General features: G+C 40.6%; 1 protein-coding gene across 4 annotated transcripts in view; it reads right to left on the reverse strand.

Moving 5' to 3' along the window:
- The window catches only part of PKD1L1 (polycystin 1 like 1, transient receptor potential channel interacting), a 331,908-nt gene that overhangs the window by 305,052 nt on the left and 6,932 nt on the right, over positions 1-19,924 (reverse strand). For all 4 annotated transcript variants that reach the window (XR_004538070.1, XM_033930462.1, XM_033930461.1 and 1 more), the window contains exon 2: positions 6,434-6,557. Coding sequence is in view for 3 of the 4 variants with exons in the window: in XM_033930462.1 (XP_033786353.1) it covers positions 6,434-6,557 (124 nt within the window). In the remaining variant the exon portion in view is untranslated. The remainder of the gene's footprint in view (positions 1-6,433; positions 6,558-19,924) is intronic.

A 19,924-nucleotide genomic window follows, 5' to 3' on the forward strand; every position in this document is an offset into this window, starting at 1 on the left:
ATTAACATTATATCAATATATTATCAATCATCAAGAAAATCTTATTCTGCAGTCATCCAGGGCCTGATTCTCAAAACCATGCCATAAGTTAGGTCGCGGAAGGCGCCCTACCGCTGCCTAACTTAATTAGTTTAATTGGTGATAAACGGCACGGCAATTGACCGTGACATTTAAAAATAATTTAAAAGTTGTTTTTTTTTTTAATGTAGGTGCCTGCAGGTGCCTACAAAGAATGCCATCCAAGTTCCATCTATAGAGGCACCTACCACCGCCTATGTCAAGAATAGGCATGGTTTGTGCCGGAAGTGGACTTAGGTGCCGGCAGACGCCTCTGTAGACATGATTCTCGTCACAGGTAGGCACCATAAATGTAGGCCTGTAAAATCCTGACCTAAATTTCCAGCACCTACTTTTGATGTGGCCATGATACTGCACATGACGTTGTAGGGTGACTGACACGCAAACGGCGCCACTTTTGTAGGCGGCTGCAGATAATGGCACTATTAACAGAATTCAGCCCCCCCAGTTTTTAGTCAAAGGTGGAGAACAACCTGCTATGAGGGAAAACCTGCAATTTTCTATAGCCCACATAGCTGCGTTGCGCATGAGTAGTTTACACTCAGCCCTTGTAGCTAATTTGCAAAGAGAAATTATATGGGCAAAGCAGCTTGTATATATTTGAAAATCAAATTTACATGCACAGTTTTCCTTCCCTAACTTAACTCCTCTAAAATGAGCATTACAGGGTTCTATTAGCCATGAAGTACAAGAACACTTTAGCATATTCTGCATGGCCCATGGCAGGACTGGCAGAGTCCGAAGTGAAGGGAACTCTTGACTCCATACAGAAAGCATCAATACAGAGCCACACTCAAGAAATCCTGCACAGAGAGCCTCCATGGTGTGTACAGGGATAGGGGGTGCAACTGGATGAGCAACCTGGGCCGCTCACTGAACAAAATGGAGTTGATGGGATTGGGTTGGGAAGAAGTAGGGAAAAAGTATAGGGGAGCAAACATCGTCCAGTGAATTTCACCAGGTGTTTGACAGAATATTATTATTTGTTAGATCTAAAGTACAGTTTCATCATGACATGTAATTTCTTAAAACAGTGAGTTTCAAATGTCCTATGACGTATAAGCCTTGAGATGCTATATTTTTGGAACATGGAACTCTTGTTTGCATGTAGTCCTGAAGCCTCATCTTATTACAGTCCGATTTTGCACATTACCCTATTCTAAGTGTACACCCATTCTTATTTGAGTTCCAGCTTTGTGTGTATTTGTCTAGCCAGTATTCTCCTTTGCCTTTGGTTTTCTGCATTGTCTCATTGCCTAACTTGGAAGAGCAGGCCTTGTCCTTTGTTGCTTCATCGTCTCGAGCATTCTGTTCTCTTGTCTGAAGCCACCCTCAGTATACAGATTTCACATGTTTGGGTGAGAATTCATTTTCTCTTGCAATCGCTCTCCTTTCCACTGCTGTCTATCTATTTCTCTAATGTCTGCTCTGTTTGTTCAATTATAGACTTTTTACCTCTGTGGTTCTGGCAAATGATTTCTCCTCTTCCTTAGCACTTTCAGGTTATCTCAATGTATTGGTGCCTTATTTCTCTCCTGCATTTTTTTAAGGTTTGTCTTTGGCTGTTACAGGCCTCTCAGTAACATTTATTTATTTCTTATTTTTAGTATTTATATACCACTTATAACCTAAGTGGTTTACATTCAGATACTCAAGCATTTTTCCCTGTCTGTCCTGGTGGGCTCATAATCTATTGAACATACCTGGGACATACTTGTCCTACAATGATGCCTCATCATTTCTTTTTGCATTTCTATTCTATTCTCAGTCCAACGGTTGTTCTGGTTAAAGAATCACCACCTTCGTTTTAAAGAACTCAACTACTGTATATTGTATAAGCACTTATATTGAAGATAAACAGGAGCAATTTATGAGGAATTCTTTTTTCATATTGCCTTCAAAGTATGCCTAAATATATTATCAGCTAGTTTTGCTCACACGGCAAAAAGAAAACAGTTTCAGTCCTGTAGCTCTTTGAGATGTCCTGCTGAAGTAAAACTTTGTTCTTCTAGAGCTCATGAAAGAGCTTTTTTGTCTCAAAATTACTATTTTTTTTTCATTCAGCTGTTCCTCTTCAACTATCACAAACAAAGACCTTGTTTAAAAAGGACTCTGCAGCTAAAGTAATAAAGAAGGATACTTTAACTGAAACTGAATAAAACATTTTCTGAACTACACCCTCATTTATAAACCTTTCAGTACGGTACACATTTTGGAGTCCTATTTTGTGTCTATGGGGATAAAGTTTAGTAAATCAGGCACTATCTCTTATTTACGAGGGACCACTGAAAAGTCCCCAGTCCAACCGAGAAGAGAATGATCCGGAGCCATGAAACTTACAAGTTATTCCACACTTTTCTTGACACTTTTTGTTTCAATGATAAAAAATGAAATGAGAAAGTGTCGAGAAAAGTATGGAAACGTGTAAGTTTCATGGCTCCACATCATTCTCTTCTTGGTTGGGCTAAGAACTTTTCAGCAGCCCCTCGTAGTAGTGTTTTGGGAAGAATGGTAGATAAGAATAGATCTATTTGGGCTCCTTTTACTAAAATGTGCTGGCGGTTTTAGCGCGCGCTTAGCGTGCGCTGCAATGCCCCGCACGCTAGATGCTAACGCCTCCATTGAGCTGGCGTTAGTTTTTCCTCGTAGCGCAGGGCAGCGCGCGCTAAAAATGCTAGTGCAGCTTAGTAAAAGAGCCTTTTGTGTTACTGTGCAACTTTTGAGCATACTTTCATAAACAACAATCATCTCCCACTCCATACATAACACCTCTTTTATGGAACACAAATCAATTCTGCATCCTCCAGTTATATCAGTTTCTCTTTTTTATTAAACACATGTTGGCAGTAAAGTGATTTTAAAAAGGGAATACAAATTAGAAATTGCAATGTACAGGTCAGGATGTCTCAAGTTAAATTAGTACTGTAGAACAGGGGTGTAGCTATCACTGAGCAAGCATGTCAAAAAGCTCAGGCCCACCCTGCTACTGAACCAAAGTGCACAACTGGCTTCCTGCTCTCTGTCGCCTCTGTCTTCCCTCTTTGGTAAGTGCGGTTTGCTGCCAAAAATCTGGGTAAGGATCATGGCTCACAGTAAATAAAGGCAAAATATCAGCTTTTGGATGGCTGGAAACAGGAATAATATATTCAAAGTTATTGTAGATCACAAGAGGTTTGTGATAATTTGCAAAAGGCCCTTACAAGACTTGGAGACTGGACATCCAAATGGCAGATGACATTTTCACCCCCTTTTATTCAACTGCGCTAGCAGTTTGTAGCGCCTGGAGCTGCACTGAATGCCCCGCACTGCTACCGACACTCAACAGAGTTCCTATGAGCGTCGGGACCAGCGCACAGCATTCAGCGCGGCTCCTGGTGCTACAAACATTAGTGTGGTTTAATAAAACGGGGCCTTAATGTGAGCAAGGGCAAAGTGATGCATGTACGGAAGAGGTACCCAAACTATAGCTACATGATACAAGGTGCCACAATAGGAGTAAGCATTCAGGAACAGTGGCTTAGCGAGAGTAGGAGGCGCCTGCGGCAGTGTCGCCCTCCCACCCTCTTTTCCACCCCAACCGCCGCTTTGAGCGCACCCCTTTCCTTTTCCCCCATACCTCTTTAACTTCGCCGGCGCAAGCAACATCTCCAACCTGCTGCCCACACCAGCCTCAGCTCTCCCTCTGATGTCACTTCCTGGTCCTGCGAATTCAGAGGGCGAACCGAGGCCAGCGTGAGCAGCAGGTTGGAGCTGTTGCTTGTGCCAGTGAAGCGTTAGAGGCACAGGGGGAAGGGTAGAAAAGGAGCGGAGGGGAGGGGTAGGAAAGGACAGGTGCTAGCGCTCTATCAAGATGGCACCTGGGGCAGTTCGCTTAGGTATTATCTTTGATCATACATTAAAACCCTCTGCTCAGTGTGTAGTGGAAGCTAAAAAAGCAAATAGAATACTATATTAGGAATTATTAAGAAAGGAATAGAGAACAAAACTGATAATATTATAATGCCTTTGAATGATTCCATGGTACGACCATCACAACATCACAAAAAAATAAAATAATTTGAAAAGGTACAGAGAATGGCAACAAAAATGATATATGACTTCTCTGTGATAAAAGAATAAAGTGGCTAGGGCTCTTCATTCAGCTTGGAGAAGAGAAGGCTGAGGGGAGATATGATAGAGGTCTACAGAATATTGAATAGAGTAGAGCATGTACATGTGAATTGCATGTGTATTCTTTCCAAAGATACAAGGACTATTGGGGCACGCAATGAAGCAACTAAGTAGTATATTTATGTTTAAACTGGTTTTATTGAGCCTCAATAAGCATATAGAAATAACAGCAAACAGCCTCAAATCAGATGTTTTAATTTTGAGCAACACAAAACCAATCCCGCAGTGCCCCTGGCAAAACTCATACTCAATCACACAAAGGATTCTCCTTTCTCTGAGGGCCCTGTAGAATAACAAATTCCCCAAGCAAAGCCTAACCTCCCACCTCCCCATCCTCCCCCCACCCTTTTAATAGTAGTATCCTCCAGTTGATTTTACTGCCCCTTAGTGGCTTCCTCCATACTTCAAAACTTGTTTAACAACAAGCTGTGTTCACTTGGGTGTAATTGATTCAAATAGGTCCCCATACCTTTATAAGTAGTATATTTAAAACAAATTGGAGAAAATATTTTCTTCACTCAGTATGTAATTAATTTCTGGAATTCTTCACCAGAGAATGTGGTAAAAGCAGTTAGCTAAGCAGGGTTTAAAAATGGTTTGGACAAGTTCCTACAATAAAAGTCTATGAGCCATTATTAAGATGGTTGCCTATAGAGAAATGTGTGAAGTTTAAAACTGCTTGTCTGACTCATCATATTATACAGGCAGAGGCTTCCGATCATCTCACTCTCGTCTTTTCAGGTTTGCATTATTCATCTAATAGATTGAGTAGCACATTTTTATTGCAGTTTTACCCTTTTAAAGGTATACATATTAAAGGTCAATTTAACTCCTCTTTTACATATGTTGCTATTGTTGTTTGGAATGATTTACCTAGGCAAATAAGGACAGAAATTAGTTAGTGGAGATTTTGTAAAATGCTTATAAAATTTTTATTGATAGTAAAGTATTGTAAGGATATATTGTATTGTAAGGTGATAGTAAAGTATTGTAAGGATATATTTTTATTAAAAGAATTGTATCTTCCCATATAATTATTATGGCTTCTTTCTGGTGTAAATTGCCTTGAACTAAATGGTATTAGAGCAATTCAGTAATCTTGTTCTAGATTAGATTAGAAACTCCACTGCTTATTCCTGGGATAAGAAACATAAAATCAGTTTTTATTCTTTTTTGGGATCTTGCCAGGTACATGTGGCCTGGATTGTCCACTGTTAGAAACAGGATACTGGGCCAGTATGGCAATGCTTATGATGTTATGTCTCCTGCTGCCAGGCTGTGTTTCTTCCGCTGTTGCTCTGTTTGGGCTGGCTCTACAAAACACTCCTGGATCCTCTTGACACACCAGTGTGTTGCTCCACACATGTTGGAAACCACTGCTCTAGACCAATGGTTTTCAACCAAATCTACAGAACACACTCAGTCAGTCAAGTTTGTAGGATACTCACAATGAATATGCATAAGATAAATGTGCAATGGAGGTGTTGCATGCACATGTACTTCATTTGTTTATTTATGTTATTAATTCAAACATTTGTTATACCGCCAAATGATCATAAGATATCAAGGTGGTTTACAAAGCAGTAATGCAAGGGCTAATTAGGCCCACAGGGAGAAATCACAAACATAACAAAAAGCTAAGTACACAAGCGGGAGAGTGGAAAAATACAACAAATATTATCAAAATACAATGCTTGAAATAAAAAACATCTAAACACAGGGGGGATAAGGATGGGAAAGCTGGAGAAAAGAAACAAAGAACAGGTCAGAAAAGAGAAACAACGGAATATTATCCAAGCAAGGACTCAAAGGCCTGTCAAACAAGCCATGTTTTTAATGCAGATTTAAATTTTGGGAGGAAGGAAAGCGAATATAAATCAAGAGGGGACACAACAGCTGAAGGCCGTCTGCCAACAAGCAGCCAGGGTGAACCCCAGCAGATCTCAAGAGATGAGAAGGCCAGTATGGAGATAACAAAGATGCCAAACAAGGTGGACATCCTGAAAACCTGGCTGGGTGTGTCCAGAGGACTGGATTACAAAACCCTGCTCTTGACTATTATGAATATTCAAATTTCAATGCATGGTAGAAAGAGCTACTTTTTTGCAGCCAAATGAATTAAGACATTCACAAAAGGTACTGTATGTCACAGAAATGAAAAGAAAGCCTACAAGAAACCTCTTACCCCATCTGAAGACAAACTTTGGAGCATTTAGAAAGGATGTTGGCATCATCACCTCTAACCTGGTGTGGGTCATCTACTAGTTCCAAGATGTCCATACTGTAACAGCCAAGGTACCAGGAGGCACCTACAACATGACAAAAAAACCCCACAATAAACAGCTGTAATAACTCTCATGTCACTTTTTAAAACTACAGCTACACATAATATTAAGCTGTCTTGTGTTTGAACGATTGGTACTCCAAAAGTGAAGCAAGACTTGATCAACTCTAACTCCCATGTCATATATTACTATATATTTTTATTTTATTTATTTTAAAATTTATATACCATCTAGCACTAGGCAGTTTATATAAAATAAAACATGCATAATACTTAAAACAATACAATTAAGAGCCAAAAAACATCTTTAAATTCTCCTTTAGTTAACCTGACAAGTCATATTCTAATTAAAATGGGTTTTTAAATGAGTTTTTGTTAAAAAAATTAATCTTTATGCATATTTTGTAGGTAAATATCTGCAGCATGGGTGCATCTTTGGAGGTTCAGCAATGTTTTCTTTGAGAGCCTTAGTCAGGCATATTCAGATACAAGAATAACTGCAGCTTGTACATTTAAATCATTTGTACATTTAAATCATTTTTATTATCAAGTCAAACAAAGACAAATATCAAGCATAAAGCTCAAGGTTTCATAAACACAATAATGCGTATCCACCCCTTCCCAATTGGACATTCCAGAATTATGCAGCAGAGACAGTCAATTATACATTAATCTACTTTTTGTTGTGGGTGAAAAAATATCCCAAACCATGTCCTCTTAAAGTTCTGTCCTAAGGAAAAAGAAAAGGTCAATTGGCAAGATGGCGGCGGCGTTATAGTAGTCAGGGCTAGAGCTCCATCTTACCTTGCAGTTTCCTGATATTTTCTTCAATCCGACCGCATTTAGCGTGTCGGGAGGATGCCACATAGTAAGCGCAAGGGTGTTATCCGGGTAGGCCCTTCCACACCCGGCCAAACACAAATGGACCGGTTCCTGACAAGTTCACTGGCAGTAATTGGAGGGGTAATCCCCGCTGTTGCTCCGCTAGGAGGAGACACCAGAGCTTTGGGACTGGAAACATCTCTTTCCCCCCAGCAGCTCGATCACCGTCAAACCCAGCAATGGAAGGCTTGGGAGGTGCGACTGCCGAAGAGCCGATGAGCCCAACGCAATCACACAGAGGAGGGCCCCATGGAATCCAGGACGCCGAGTTGAAGACCTATCAAGGAGCAGAAGGAACCGACTCCTCGGCGGCGACTCTTTCTAACATATGGAGAGTGCTCCAAAAACTTGAAGCTGCGTCCACTAAGTCAGCAGGAGACATTTCAAAGGTAATGACCAAATTAGATGACTTGACTACTTAGTTCAATATATTAAAACAGAAACGAATATGAAATTTGACACGATTGAAAAAGAAATTTCCTCACTGCAGAGTATGTCTTCTAATGTGGCAAAAGATAGACTTTTTCTTCAAAGGAAAATTGAGCAGTTGGAAAATTATAATAGGCGTTTCAATCTACGACTACTGAATTTTTACACACCAAATGATATGTTTAAAAGATATCTTATGGAAAATTTGAAATTTTCTACTGAACACTTGCCACCAATAAACAAGATCTACTATCTACCTAGAAATTTAGAAAAAACACCATCTGGCAATCAACCTGATAATTTGCAGCCAATTGACTTTAACAATATAACTGGTATATTAGAGAGTTCCCAGGAAGAAATCGAATATCGTGGAACATTGATAATTTCATTGGTTTTTGAACAAGATCTGAATGCCATAATGAAAGCTTATTTTCGATCTTCACAAAATTTATTTTTGGGTCAAAGAATTTGGATTTATCCCGATGTAACAAAATCTACTCAGGATCGCAGAAAGATGTTTCTAGCTATGCGGGATGAAGTATTAAAAATGGGAGCCACTTTTTTACTAAGTTATCCTTGTAAATGTCTCTTGAGATATGCTGAAACTAAATATGTATTTTTTGCCCCGGATCAGCTTCGATACTTTTTGGGCACAAAATGTCAAAATATAAGTAAAGGTTAAGGGCTGTCAGAGAATTTAGCCAGTGATACGCTAAGCCTTTTCTTTAGCTTTTTACTTTAATTTGAGATCTCCTTGTCTCTTTGATATGCTTGTCTTCTAGGGGGTGTTTTGGTGGTCTAAGGAGGAGTTTTAAAAGATATGTTATCAAATGGAAATTTTTTTTTTTTCCTTTCAATATGTGTTTCCTTGTAATTTCTTTAGATTATTTTATAAATGTATACTCTGATTTACTGTCACAAGAGGATTCTTGTAAATTTGGTTTGAAATGGATAAATAAATAAAAGAAAAAAAAGAAAAGAAAAGTCCTTGATTTGAATCCATTCCATCTTCATCAAATTTATCATTTGCATTTTCCAGTATTGGAATGAAGGGGGTTTCTTAGCTAACCAGCAGAGGAAGATAGATTTATTTCCCAGCAGAACTGCATGTCTTAAAAAATGTGAAAAGCACTTGGGTGCTGGAGATTGTACACTAAAAATCTCGAACATAACCAAAGGGTCCATTTTTACTCCATAAGTCTACAATGCAGAGATGTAATGAAGCAATTGTTTTTAGAAACGACAAATCCAAGGACATATCCAAAACATATGACCTAAGGTCACCATAGGAACATGACATTTCAAACAATGACCAGAGGTGGGAAGATCTATCTTATGGGCCTTATTGGGCGAAATGTACAAACACAAGGCAAACTTACACTATAGGTCTCAATAGTTGCCATTTTCCATAACTGAGCAAAGGCCCAAAACATGTTCCTTGAACTGTACCCCTGTTAGTACAACCTGCAGATCTTTAGTCCAAGCAGACAAATAATGTTGATAGATCAACTCATTTGTGGTATCTTGCAAATGTCTGTGAAGATATCCTAATAGAACCTTCTCTTGGACTCCCAATGAAAATCCAGATGATAGTTCCTCTTGCAAGTCCTCAATTAAGTATTCCCAAAGAGGGCTAGTAACATGAATGTTTAACCTCAAATATGGAAAATAATCCTGAGGCAATAGTGAGAATTCCTGTTGCAAGTCCTCAAAAAACTTCATTTTGTCATAATCAGTGACCACATGGAAGAGGTATTTAATGCCTTTTATTTTTCAATGTCAAAAGGCTGCTGAAGTTTGACCTGGAGAAAAACAAGGATTATGACAAAATAGCCAAAAAAGGGATCACCTTGGAAGAAAAGTGTTCGATGTCTATAGACCATAGGGCAACAAATGTGATACTCTAAGGAGCCGTGGAACATGAAATAACAGGTGAAGTGGACTTCACCTAACAAACTTACATTACATTACATTACATTAGTGATTTCTATTCCGCTTGTGCCTTGCGGTTCTAAGCGGATTACAAGTTAGAGGACTGGACATTTCCAGTAGCATTGCAGTACATATAATCAAGAATGCGTTAAGTTACAATTGTTGTTCTGGACTTTTCCAGGATAAATTGGTAGTAGATAGTAGATAGTGATAGGTTGTTTAGACGAATAGAGATAATATTGTCCGGATTCTGCTGTTTAGACGAATAGAGATAATACTGTCCGGATTCGGGTGTTGCTGGTGGTGGTGGTCATGAGAGCATTTTCTAATACTTTTGTGAGGTTATGATGATGGGAAGTGTTTTTTGAAGAGATGAGTTTTGATTTCTTTTCGGAATGCTTTAATGTCTATTGATTTGGTCAGTAGATTGGTGATGGTAGTATCGATTTTTGCTGCCTGTGTCGCTAAAAGGCTGTCGTATAGTTTCTTTCGTCGTGTTCCTTTGAGAGGGGGGTGAATGAATAGGCTCTGAGTTCTCCTTAGTCTGTGTGAGAGGTTACGGTGTAGTCTGTTGTTTAGGTAGCTGGGTGCTATTCCATGTATTACTTTGTATAGTAGACAGTAGAATTTGAACTGGGATCTTGCTTTTATTGGTAGCCAGTGTGAGTCTAGGTATGCTTTGGTGATGTGGTCATATTTGCCTAGTGAGTAGATGATTCTGAGGGCTGTGTTCTGAACTGTCTGTAATTGTTTTATCATGTAATTTGGGCATGATAGGTATAGGCTGTTACAGTAATCTACAGTACTCAGTACTAGGGATTGTACTAATATCTTATATTGATCTTTGTTGAAGAATTTTCTTATTTTTCTTAGGTTACGTATTGTGAAGAATGCTCTTTGGATGATTTTGTGGATTTGAGACTGCATTGTGCAGTTTCTGTCTAGTAGGATTCCCAGGATCTTGAGTGTGCTTTGCATTGGGTACTTGATTGTATTTACTTCTAGTTCTGTGAGAGAAGGTTTTTTTTCCCCTTTCCAGTAGTAGGAATTTAGTTTTTTCCGAGTTCAGTTTTAGTTTATGACTTGACATCCATTTTTCTACCATTTCCATTATCATTTTCAGGTGGTTTGTGGATAAGGGGTCTTGAATATTAAAGGGGAGGAGGATAGTTATATCATCTGCGTAGCTGAATGATACTGTGTTTAGGGCGTCTAGGGTTATGCCTAGGGATGCTATGAAGAGGTTAAATAATATGGGTGATAATGGTGATCCTTGTGGTACTCCACATGGGTTTGACCATGGTTCGGATATGTGCTCTTTTGATTTGACTTTGTATGTTCGTGTTTTGAGGAAGCTTTGGAACCATTTGTGAACATTACCTGAGATTCCTATTGCGTCTAATATCTGGAGTAGTGTGTGATGGTCAACTAGGTCGAATGCCGCAGAAAGATCGAGTTGAATGAGAAGCAGCTTGTTTCCTTTGCTGAGGTGTTGTCGGGCAATGTCTAATAGTGATACCAGTAGAGTTTCTGTGCTATGGTTGGATCTGAATCCAGATTGTGATGGATGTAGTATGTGATGGTCTTCAAGGTAGTTGGAGAGGTGTTGTGCGACAAGGCCTTCTGTTATTTTAATGTATAGAGGGATTGAAGCGATTGGTCTATAGTTTGCAGGATTATCTATAGGACCTTTGGGATCTTTTAGGATAGGTGTAATTATGATTTCTCCTAGTTCCGGTGGGAAATGACCTTCACTTAGTGTTGTTTGAAGCCATAGTGTGAGGCTTGCTTTAAATTTGGTGGAAGCTGTTACTAGTAAGTATGAGGGACAGTTGTTCAAGTCACATGAGGATTTGCTGTATTTTTTGTAAAGCCTGTTCAAGTCTGACCATTGTATCTTTGGGAAGTTTGTCCATATCCTGTCTGCTGGTATTGCTTCATCTGTTTTGGGATTGATTCGTATTTCTTCTATGTTGGTTCTTGAATTGTTGAATGTGGATCTGGTTGTGATGATTTTGTGTTTGAAGTGATCCGCTAATTGGGTGGCTGTGGGAGTTTGGTTTCCTTGGGTGGCGAGAAATGGTTTGGTATCGGTGAGATTTCTTAAGATGTCAAAAAGTATTCTTGTGTCTGGTTTTTCGGTGCTGATGAATTTGGAGTAGTAGTTTTTTCGTTTTTCCTTCAGTTTGGTATTGTATTGTTTGATTAGGATTTTCCATTCATCTTTGATGTGGTTGTGTTTATGTTTTTTCCATGACCTTTCTAATTGTCTGCATTTTCTTTTTAGTTGTAGAAGTTCGTCGTTGAACCATTTATTAGATGGTCTGTCTATTTTGTTTTTGTTTTTTATTGGAGCAAGTTCGTTTAGTGTAGATTCACTGAGGGTCCGCCAGCTGTTTATGAATTCTTTGGGGTTGTTGGGGTCGATTTCGGGGTCGACTGTGTTCCAGAATGTGTGAGGTTCGATTTTCGGTCTGAATTTGATGAGTGTTTTCTTTGGGATGGGTTTGTTGTTATTTTGAGCCCAATTGATGGTGAATGAATATTTGAAATGGTCTGACCATAGAGTAGGGTGCCAGGACCCGTTTGAGATGTAGATGTTTTGTGTGTTTTGATTTGGAGATGAGTAAGCTGCTATATCAAGTTGATGACCTTTTTCGTGTGTGGGTTCTGGGTTGAGAATTTGATAGGATAAAGTGTTGAGGTATGAGAGTATATCTGTTGTTTGTTTGGATGATTGATCTTCTAAGTGGAGATTTAAGTCTCCGAGTATCAGGTTATGTGTGGAGGAGAGTGAGTTCTGGAAGATGAATTCTTCAAGTTCTTGTTTTGAAGTGTTCCATTTACCTGGTGTAATGTAGCAAATAAGACAGTTCAGGTTTCCATTGAGTGATTTGTCAGATATTTGGCAGGCTAGCAGATCAAGATAAGGGGTGGAGTGTTTGGTTAGTACGTCGATGTTGAGATTGTTTTTTGTTATGATTGCTAGACCTCCTCCTCTTCTGTTTTCTCGACATACTACTTCAAGTTTATATCCTTTGGGGCAGAATTCTGTGATGCTTGGATCTGACTCAGAGGTGAGCCATGTTTCGGTTAGGAAGAGACAGCCTAGATTGTCTTTGGTCAGCCAATCTTTGATTAGTTCTGCCTTTGGGCTGACGGATCTGATGTTCATATATGCGCAAGCAATTGTAGTGTATTTTGTGGTTGGTGTAGTGGTTGTATTGATGATAGTTCTTTGTGAGGTTTGATATTTTTGTGTGTTTGAGTTAGGTTTTGGTGGGGGTCTTTTTCCCCAGATGGTGGGGATGCTGGCTTGGCTGGATAGTGGGCATGGAGTTAGCGTTCTAGTGGTATGCAGTTTTCTGGTATGTTGAACAGGTCTGTGTGTTGTTGTTAGGATAGGGATGGTTTGTATTTGGTAGCCTGTGGTTTTCCATTTTGCTATAAATGTGGCAATTAGTATGAGGGCAAGAATGAGGTTGTGTGTACGCAGTGCCATTTTTTTTTTTTTTTTTTTTAATATTTGTGAAGATTGCTGTTTGGTAGTTATTTGAGTTGGTTGTGAGAGTGGTTGTATGGGTTGTGTTCAGAGTTCACTGGAGAGGTGGCTGGAGCGGCAGGGGCTCTAATAGAGAGCAGAGTCCTCCTGCTTGCACGGCGTCGGGCGGAGGAAGGAGGGACAAGATGGCAGAAACTTCCTCCTTCCTCTGCCTAGGAAGTCGCTGGGTGGGGGAGGCTTTCGGTGGCCCTCAACTCACTTCCAAAGATGGGATTAAAAAGTCTTGAGCTCCTCAGTACCAATCACTAATGTGACACATAGCACAAGCCATCGTTAAATGTTTTAAATTCAGTAAGCCTAGCCCACCATATTGTTTCGGAATTTGAAGGACCTTGAAATAGAGCCTCACTCTATGCCATTACCAGAGATACACCTGCACTATTTTAGCTAAATTCTTCTCTTCTTTGAGTACGGTAAATGTCAGTTTGAAAGTGGCCCCCACAATATTAGGTGGTAGGGGTTAAGTGAAAGGCGTACTGACAAACGCCAGGTCCCAGGTTCAGTTCCTTCACAGAAGTTTCATTAGGGATAGAATCAAATAAGAAGCACAGCCAGGGGTGATTATATAAAGAATATATTATAGAAATAGTCTTACAGAAAAGTAATATTTATAAGCATTACAATTAAGCAGAGAGCATTACACTTAAGCAGAGAGCAAGCAGTCTCACTGCCTTACAGAGGTCAGAGGCAGAGAGGGACATAGAAGCTTGCAGAAGAGCCAAGAGATAGCTCCATAGGAAAAGAGAGAGAGAGCCATGTGTGTTGCAGAGAGCAGGCTTTTATACCTTGGAATCTTATTCTGAATAGAGAAAATATTGTATCTCCCAGTATCTTTCTGTTTAGAACTTGCAAACTGTTTGAGACAATGGTCAATTTAATAGACAAAGGAGGGTGAGAAACCTGATGGGATTAAGTCTCTGGCTTGATCTGTGCACCATTATCCTAAGCACCCTCTTAATCAGGCATTAACACCTTTTAGCTAGCCATGATTCAATCAGGGCTACTTGAAACTTAAAATATATCAATCAGGGCTACTTAAAACAGTTTCCCTGCACACAGAGTCTATCTGCATTCCCATGCCAGAGTTAGATTGATATAATCTCCCAGAGGCCTCTAGGCTGACATCTATGAGTTAGGGAAACATGTGAAACAGATATAATCATCCTGGTACCATTATCATATTAAACAAGTGTATACAAGCTAAAAGAGATAGCGGGTAGGCCTTCTAAAGCTTGAGCTTTATGTGCGTATTCCGCAGCATAGGCTGGATGTTAAGAAAGCTCTGTTAGAAAATTCATTCCCAAATATTTAAACAAGACATCCACCCATTGTAGTAGGAAGGAGCCTATCCAGTTCTGGCATACCTTTGGCAACAAAAGGCAATGCTTTAGATTTCAAAAGATTCAGAGTAAAACCAGAAAGCTGCCATATTTAGGAGAGACCTCCGAGGATCCGTCAACACACCCAATATATCGTCCACACAGGCTAACACTTTTACCTGATGTGTTGAGAGATTCACCCCAGAAACTTCCCCCAAATGATAAAAGACACACAACAGGGCTCCAACCTCAAAATAACAATAATGGTGACAAGGGACACCCCTGCTGCATGCCCCTCAAAATAGTGAATGTTGCAGTGTGAATGCCATTAACCAGCATGTAGGCACTAGGTGAATTATACAAGGCCCGCACTGCTTCCACAAACCAACCTAGAAACCCTATGTACTCGAGCAGAGTGAACAAAAATTGCTCAGCTATGTCAAAGGTTTTTTTTTCCACGTCCAGGCTGACCACCATAGAGGGCAGGTCCTCTGGCAACTAGCAATAGCTAAAAGAAGCTTGCAGACATTCCATACTTACTGCTGCCCTCAAACAAAGCCTACTTGCTCTGGTCCTATGACCCGAGGGAGTACAGTGGCTAGTATGGACACCAAGATGGCTGACACCTTGAGAATCGCCAGATCAAGATATAAAAAATGTTGCTTTTTCTCAGCTAGAGCTGCCCATAAAGGATGAAACTGTCATTGGTGCTCCTGCAATGCCATCATAGAATAAAGACTCTTTTTTCAATGAATATGACCACAAAAGTTCCACTTTTTGGATGTAGTTGTGTATTTTTATGATGACAACTCGAAGCTTCCGTTGTGCTCCATCTTGCTGACCCACTCAATATGCCCTTTCCAGGCAGATGGGACCCATACCGTATGGCACGGGAAGTTTTTTTGTAAGCCAGTACTCTAAAAAAAACAACTAGCTTATGTTCAGGCAATTGGTCTAATAGAGGGAGGTTCCCTCTCCTGAACCTATTTTCCAAGTTGTCAAGCTTAGCTGTGTAATCTCCAAGCCATGCCTCCAACTGTTCTACTGTCGCTGAGACCACATGGGTGGAATCTTCCACTGAGGACACTCTGATTTTTAACTCCCCAGTTCTACAAGTCATCTCCACAAGCAACTGTTCCAAAGGTTAGTTGTTAAAAGTGTCCTTCTGTAAAATTCCAAAGGCGCTGAGGCCTGATCTGCCATTTTCTCATCTGGCCCTTGAGTTCTGTCCTTCTCATTTTTTGTGCTTTTGCTAGCCATAGCAACATCCAATTTAGCTATATATCTGTCCATATACTAGTCTTGACAACACGACATTTTTTGGCACATAATTTTTTAAGCATTTGGTGTCTTTTTCTCCCCGAGGAAGCCCATGGTTTAGCAAAACACAGACAATGTAAGAGACATTTTGTCTGCTATTGGAAGTTGGACAATTGCTTTTTCAGAAAAGTTTTGTGATTTTTTTTATTTTTATATTTATTGCTGCTATGTGTTTTGAGACTTTGTCCTGTATGAACATTGCACATATTTTTTTCTAAATATGTATACCCACCTTCTTTCCTTTATAGAACAGGTTCCAGTTAGAAGCTCTCTATCTCCCTAATTCTTTAATCTTGCATACCAATTTTCACACTCACCCCTCAAATCTATATATGGCACCTAAGGTTGTGCGTGCACACTGGAATGCAAAGCTGATGCGCACACATAACTTAATTGATTAATTGGCTTAATTATCACCAATAATTGGCAATTAATGCCTGTTAGCATCAATTAGAAGTTACAACTTGGTAGGTGAATCTAAAAGGGGGCATGGCCAAGGATGGATTGTGGGTGTTTCTAGAAGTATTGCGCTGACCAACTGTTCAGTGCATAACTTGGCATAGGTATTTTGGCCTGATTTTAGCTGGTGTAAATGAGTGCACCTAAAAGCTGACACACACTGGTATGTGTAGCCATGCTAGTCGGTGCCAATTTTTTAGGTGCCCTATATAGAATCAGGGGGCTAATGCACAAAATTGTATAAACAATTTATAGAACATTGCTAGATACACATATAACTTAATTGTTAAATTAGGCTCCAATTCTAATTGGTACTAATTTGTAATTACGCACATAACTGTACAAAGTTGGCATTCTAGAACCTCAGCATGTCATTTTTTTAGCATGCTGCTGCTAGGGGTGAGGGCATGGGAGGGGCATGAGTGGGTCAAGGATGTGCCCAGCACTTGCACCTAAATTTACACCAGCCACTGAGCTAGCGTAAATGTTCACACCAAAAGCTAATTGAAAAACTGTAGACTTATGCTAGTATTCTATAATGGCAACTATGTGCATTATTGCCACTCTAGGTAGAGAATTCTCACTTAGAACACATACTTTATGTGCCTAACTTTAGGAAAATTTGAGAATCACCCCCTATATGGATAGTGCAGCAAAAATGCTGTCCTAAATTAAATTGCTTAGTTCTATAGATAGTGGTTGAATATTTCTGCTGTACACATAGCTCAGTGGTTCTACGCGTACTCGGCGTCACTGATATAAGCATAGCAGTACTGAACTTGCGTGGGTGATTTAAATGCCAGCACTGACATATTTTTAATAATACTGACCACAAGGTTTAAATATTGACCCAAAAGTGTTTCTGCAGGTCACCACTGTAAAGACTAGGATTAAGCATTTGTTAAAGAAGAAACATAGGATATCTGAGCAATCAAGACAACTAATTACACTATTAGAGATCTCCATTGCAAGCCATTAGAACTAGAGAATGACACGGGGAAAAAATCTGTCCCCGTCACCGCCCCGTCACCGGCCCACCATCCTCTGCACCGCCCCGTCACCGCCGTTCCCTTCACCGCCCCGTCACCGTCACCGCCATCCCTTTCACCGCCCCGTCACCGCCACTGCCATCCCATTCACCGCCCCGTCACCGTCCCCGCTGCATCCATATAAGCCTTAGTACTGTAATATTTAGCTTATTCCTTTCTTATAAATCAAAGTTCCTGCTGCTGAACTAGAGAAAGAGATGTTCAGCTGGCAGGGCTTTGTTTATAAATTTTTATCAACACAACTAATATACTATTTTATCCTAAAGCAAAAAATAAATAAATAAATATAATTTTTTTTTCTACCTTTGTTGTCTGGTTTCTGCTTTCCACATCTTCTCATTGAATTCCTTCCATCCACTGTGTGTCTTCTCTCTGCGTCTTCCATTTGCTGTTACTGTGCCTCTCCCTTAACCCCCCCCCCCCCCAATTGGTCTAGCACCCATCTTCTTCCCTCCGCTCCCGCATAGTCTGGCATCTGTCTTCTTCCCACTCTGTCTTCCACATTTCCCTTGGGGGTCTGTTCCTCTCCACCCTCCTTCAATGTCTGTTCTATTCCTTTCCACCACCACCCTTCCCTCCCTCCTTTACCATCTGTTCCTTTCTACTACCCTTCAGCTCCTCTCGCGTGGCCTATCTACCTTCCTTCCTCTTATTTTCATGGCACGTTACAATGTAATTTGTGCAAGCCAGTGGAGCCTGCAAGCTCGGTCCCTGTCCCATCCCCACAAACCATCTCGCTTCTGTGCTCCTATTTTCTCCATTTCTAATATCTCCCCTATGTATCTGTCATTGCCCCCCCTGTGTCCATATACCATCCCCATGGCATGTCCCCTTTATGTCTCTGTCCCTATGCCCCATGCACATAATTTCCCCTCTTTCTGTTACCTTCCTGTGTCCAGATTTTCCCTATCTTCCTCTTCCATACCAGTGTGTCTCTTCTTTTCAACCCCATCTAGCTTTTTCCCCTCTTTCTTCCCCCCCCTGCTTCTAGCATCTGGCTCACCTGCCAGTCCTTCCCTTTCTTTCCTGCTGTGGGTTTTTCTTTCCGACTTCATCCCCTTGGCCCAGAATCCTTTTCCCTTTCACTCCCTCCTTCCAATTTGAGCCGGGAACACTAGCGATCGCACAGTCCCCGCAGCCACTACCTGCCTGCCCAATCGATCCTAGTGTTTAGCCAGCTCTCTCCCTTCTCCTCACCTTAGTTTATAGGTTTTCTTTTTCGGCGACCTGCACACTTTCCCAAAGAGCCGCGCACGCGCGGCTGCTCAGTGTTCAATCTTCTGCTCTGCTGCAACTTCCTGTTTCCGGTTGCGTCAGAGCAGAAGATCGCGGCTCTCTGATAGCGTGCGGGTCGCCGAAAAAGAAAATCTACAAACTAAGGTGAGGAGAAGGGAGAGAGCTGGCTAAACACTAGAATCGATTGGGCAGGCGGGTGTGAGCTGCGGGGACAAGACCATTCACCGCCCCGCGGGCGGTGAATGGCCTTGTCCCCGTCACCGCAGCGACTGCTAGTTTTCTTCCCCGTTTTCGGCGGGTGACCCGCGGCTAAAATGCGGTGGCCGCGGGTAAACCACCACCGTGTCATTCTCTAATTAGAACTTCATGGAATAACTAACAAAGTTCTGCACATATTTGCATGCCAATGCCATAAAAGGAAACTGAAAGATAAATTTTATATGAATCAACCACTTTCACAATGATGGGTAACTCAAAATCAATTTCAACAAAACCCAGCACAACAAACAAAAACCATTCAAAAAATATTCAAAACTTATATCACCCATTCAGCAGTACTTGCAAAACCATGGGGCTCCTTTTACGAAGGCGTGTTAGGGCCTTAACGCGCAGAATAGCGCGCGCTAGCCTCTTGAGCAGGCAGAAGTTTTTTGACTAGTGCGCGCTAATCCGGTGCGTGCGCTAAAAATGCTAGTGCACCTTCGTAAAAGGAGCCCATGGAGTCATACACTCCAGGGTTCCATTCTTTTTGAAGGAGTGAAGAATGAGAATAGGTTTGAGCTGTTTTAATCGGACTTCTACCCTGATGCAGGATTCAAAATACTGACCATGTCGCCAGTGATCCAGCGGAGTGGTTTTACAAGTTAAGTTGTTTTTTTTTATGCATACAGTTCAACTGGATTGTTGCTGTTGTGGTGTTAGAATTTAAGCAAAAATCTCTGTAAATAAAACATGAGAGACCAGTTATGAAATTGGTGATTATGAGTAGCTTTGTAAGCACTCTTTATAGTTCACCACAGAGGATCTGCGATGTATATGACTCCATGTTTATGCAAGTACTGCTGGATGGGTGTCATAATTTTTTATATTTTTTGGACATTCTTTGTTTTTGTTTGACAGTATGAAAGTTTTCTGCTAGATAAGAGGAAATTGAGAAGACACACCACTTTTCTTTCCCCAAAACACTATGGGCTCCTTTTACTAA

Source organism: Geotrypetes seraphini, chromosome 2 (genome assembly GCF_902459505.1).
Source record: "Geotrypetes seraphini chromosome 2, aGeoSer1.1, whole genome shotgun sequence".
Lineage (NCBI taxonomy): Eukaryota > Metazoa > Chordata > Amphibia > Gymnophiona > Dermophiidae > Geotrypetes > Geotrypetes seraphini.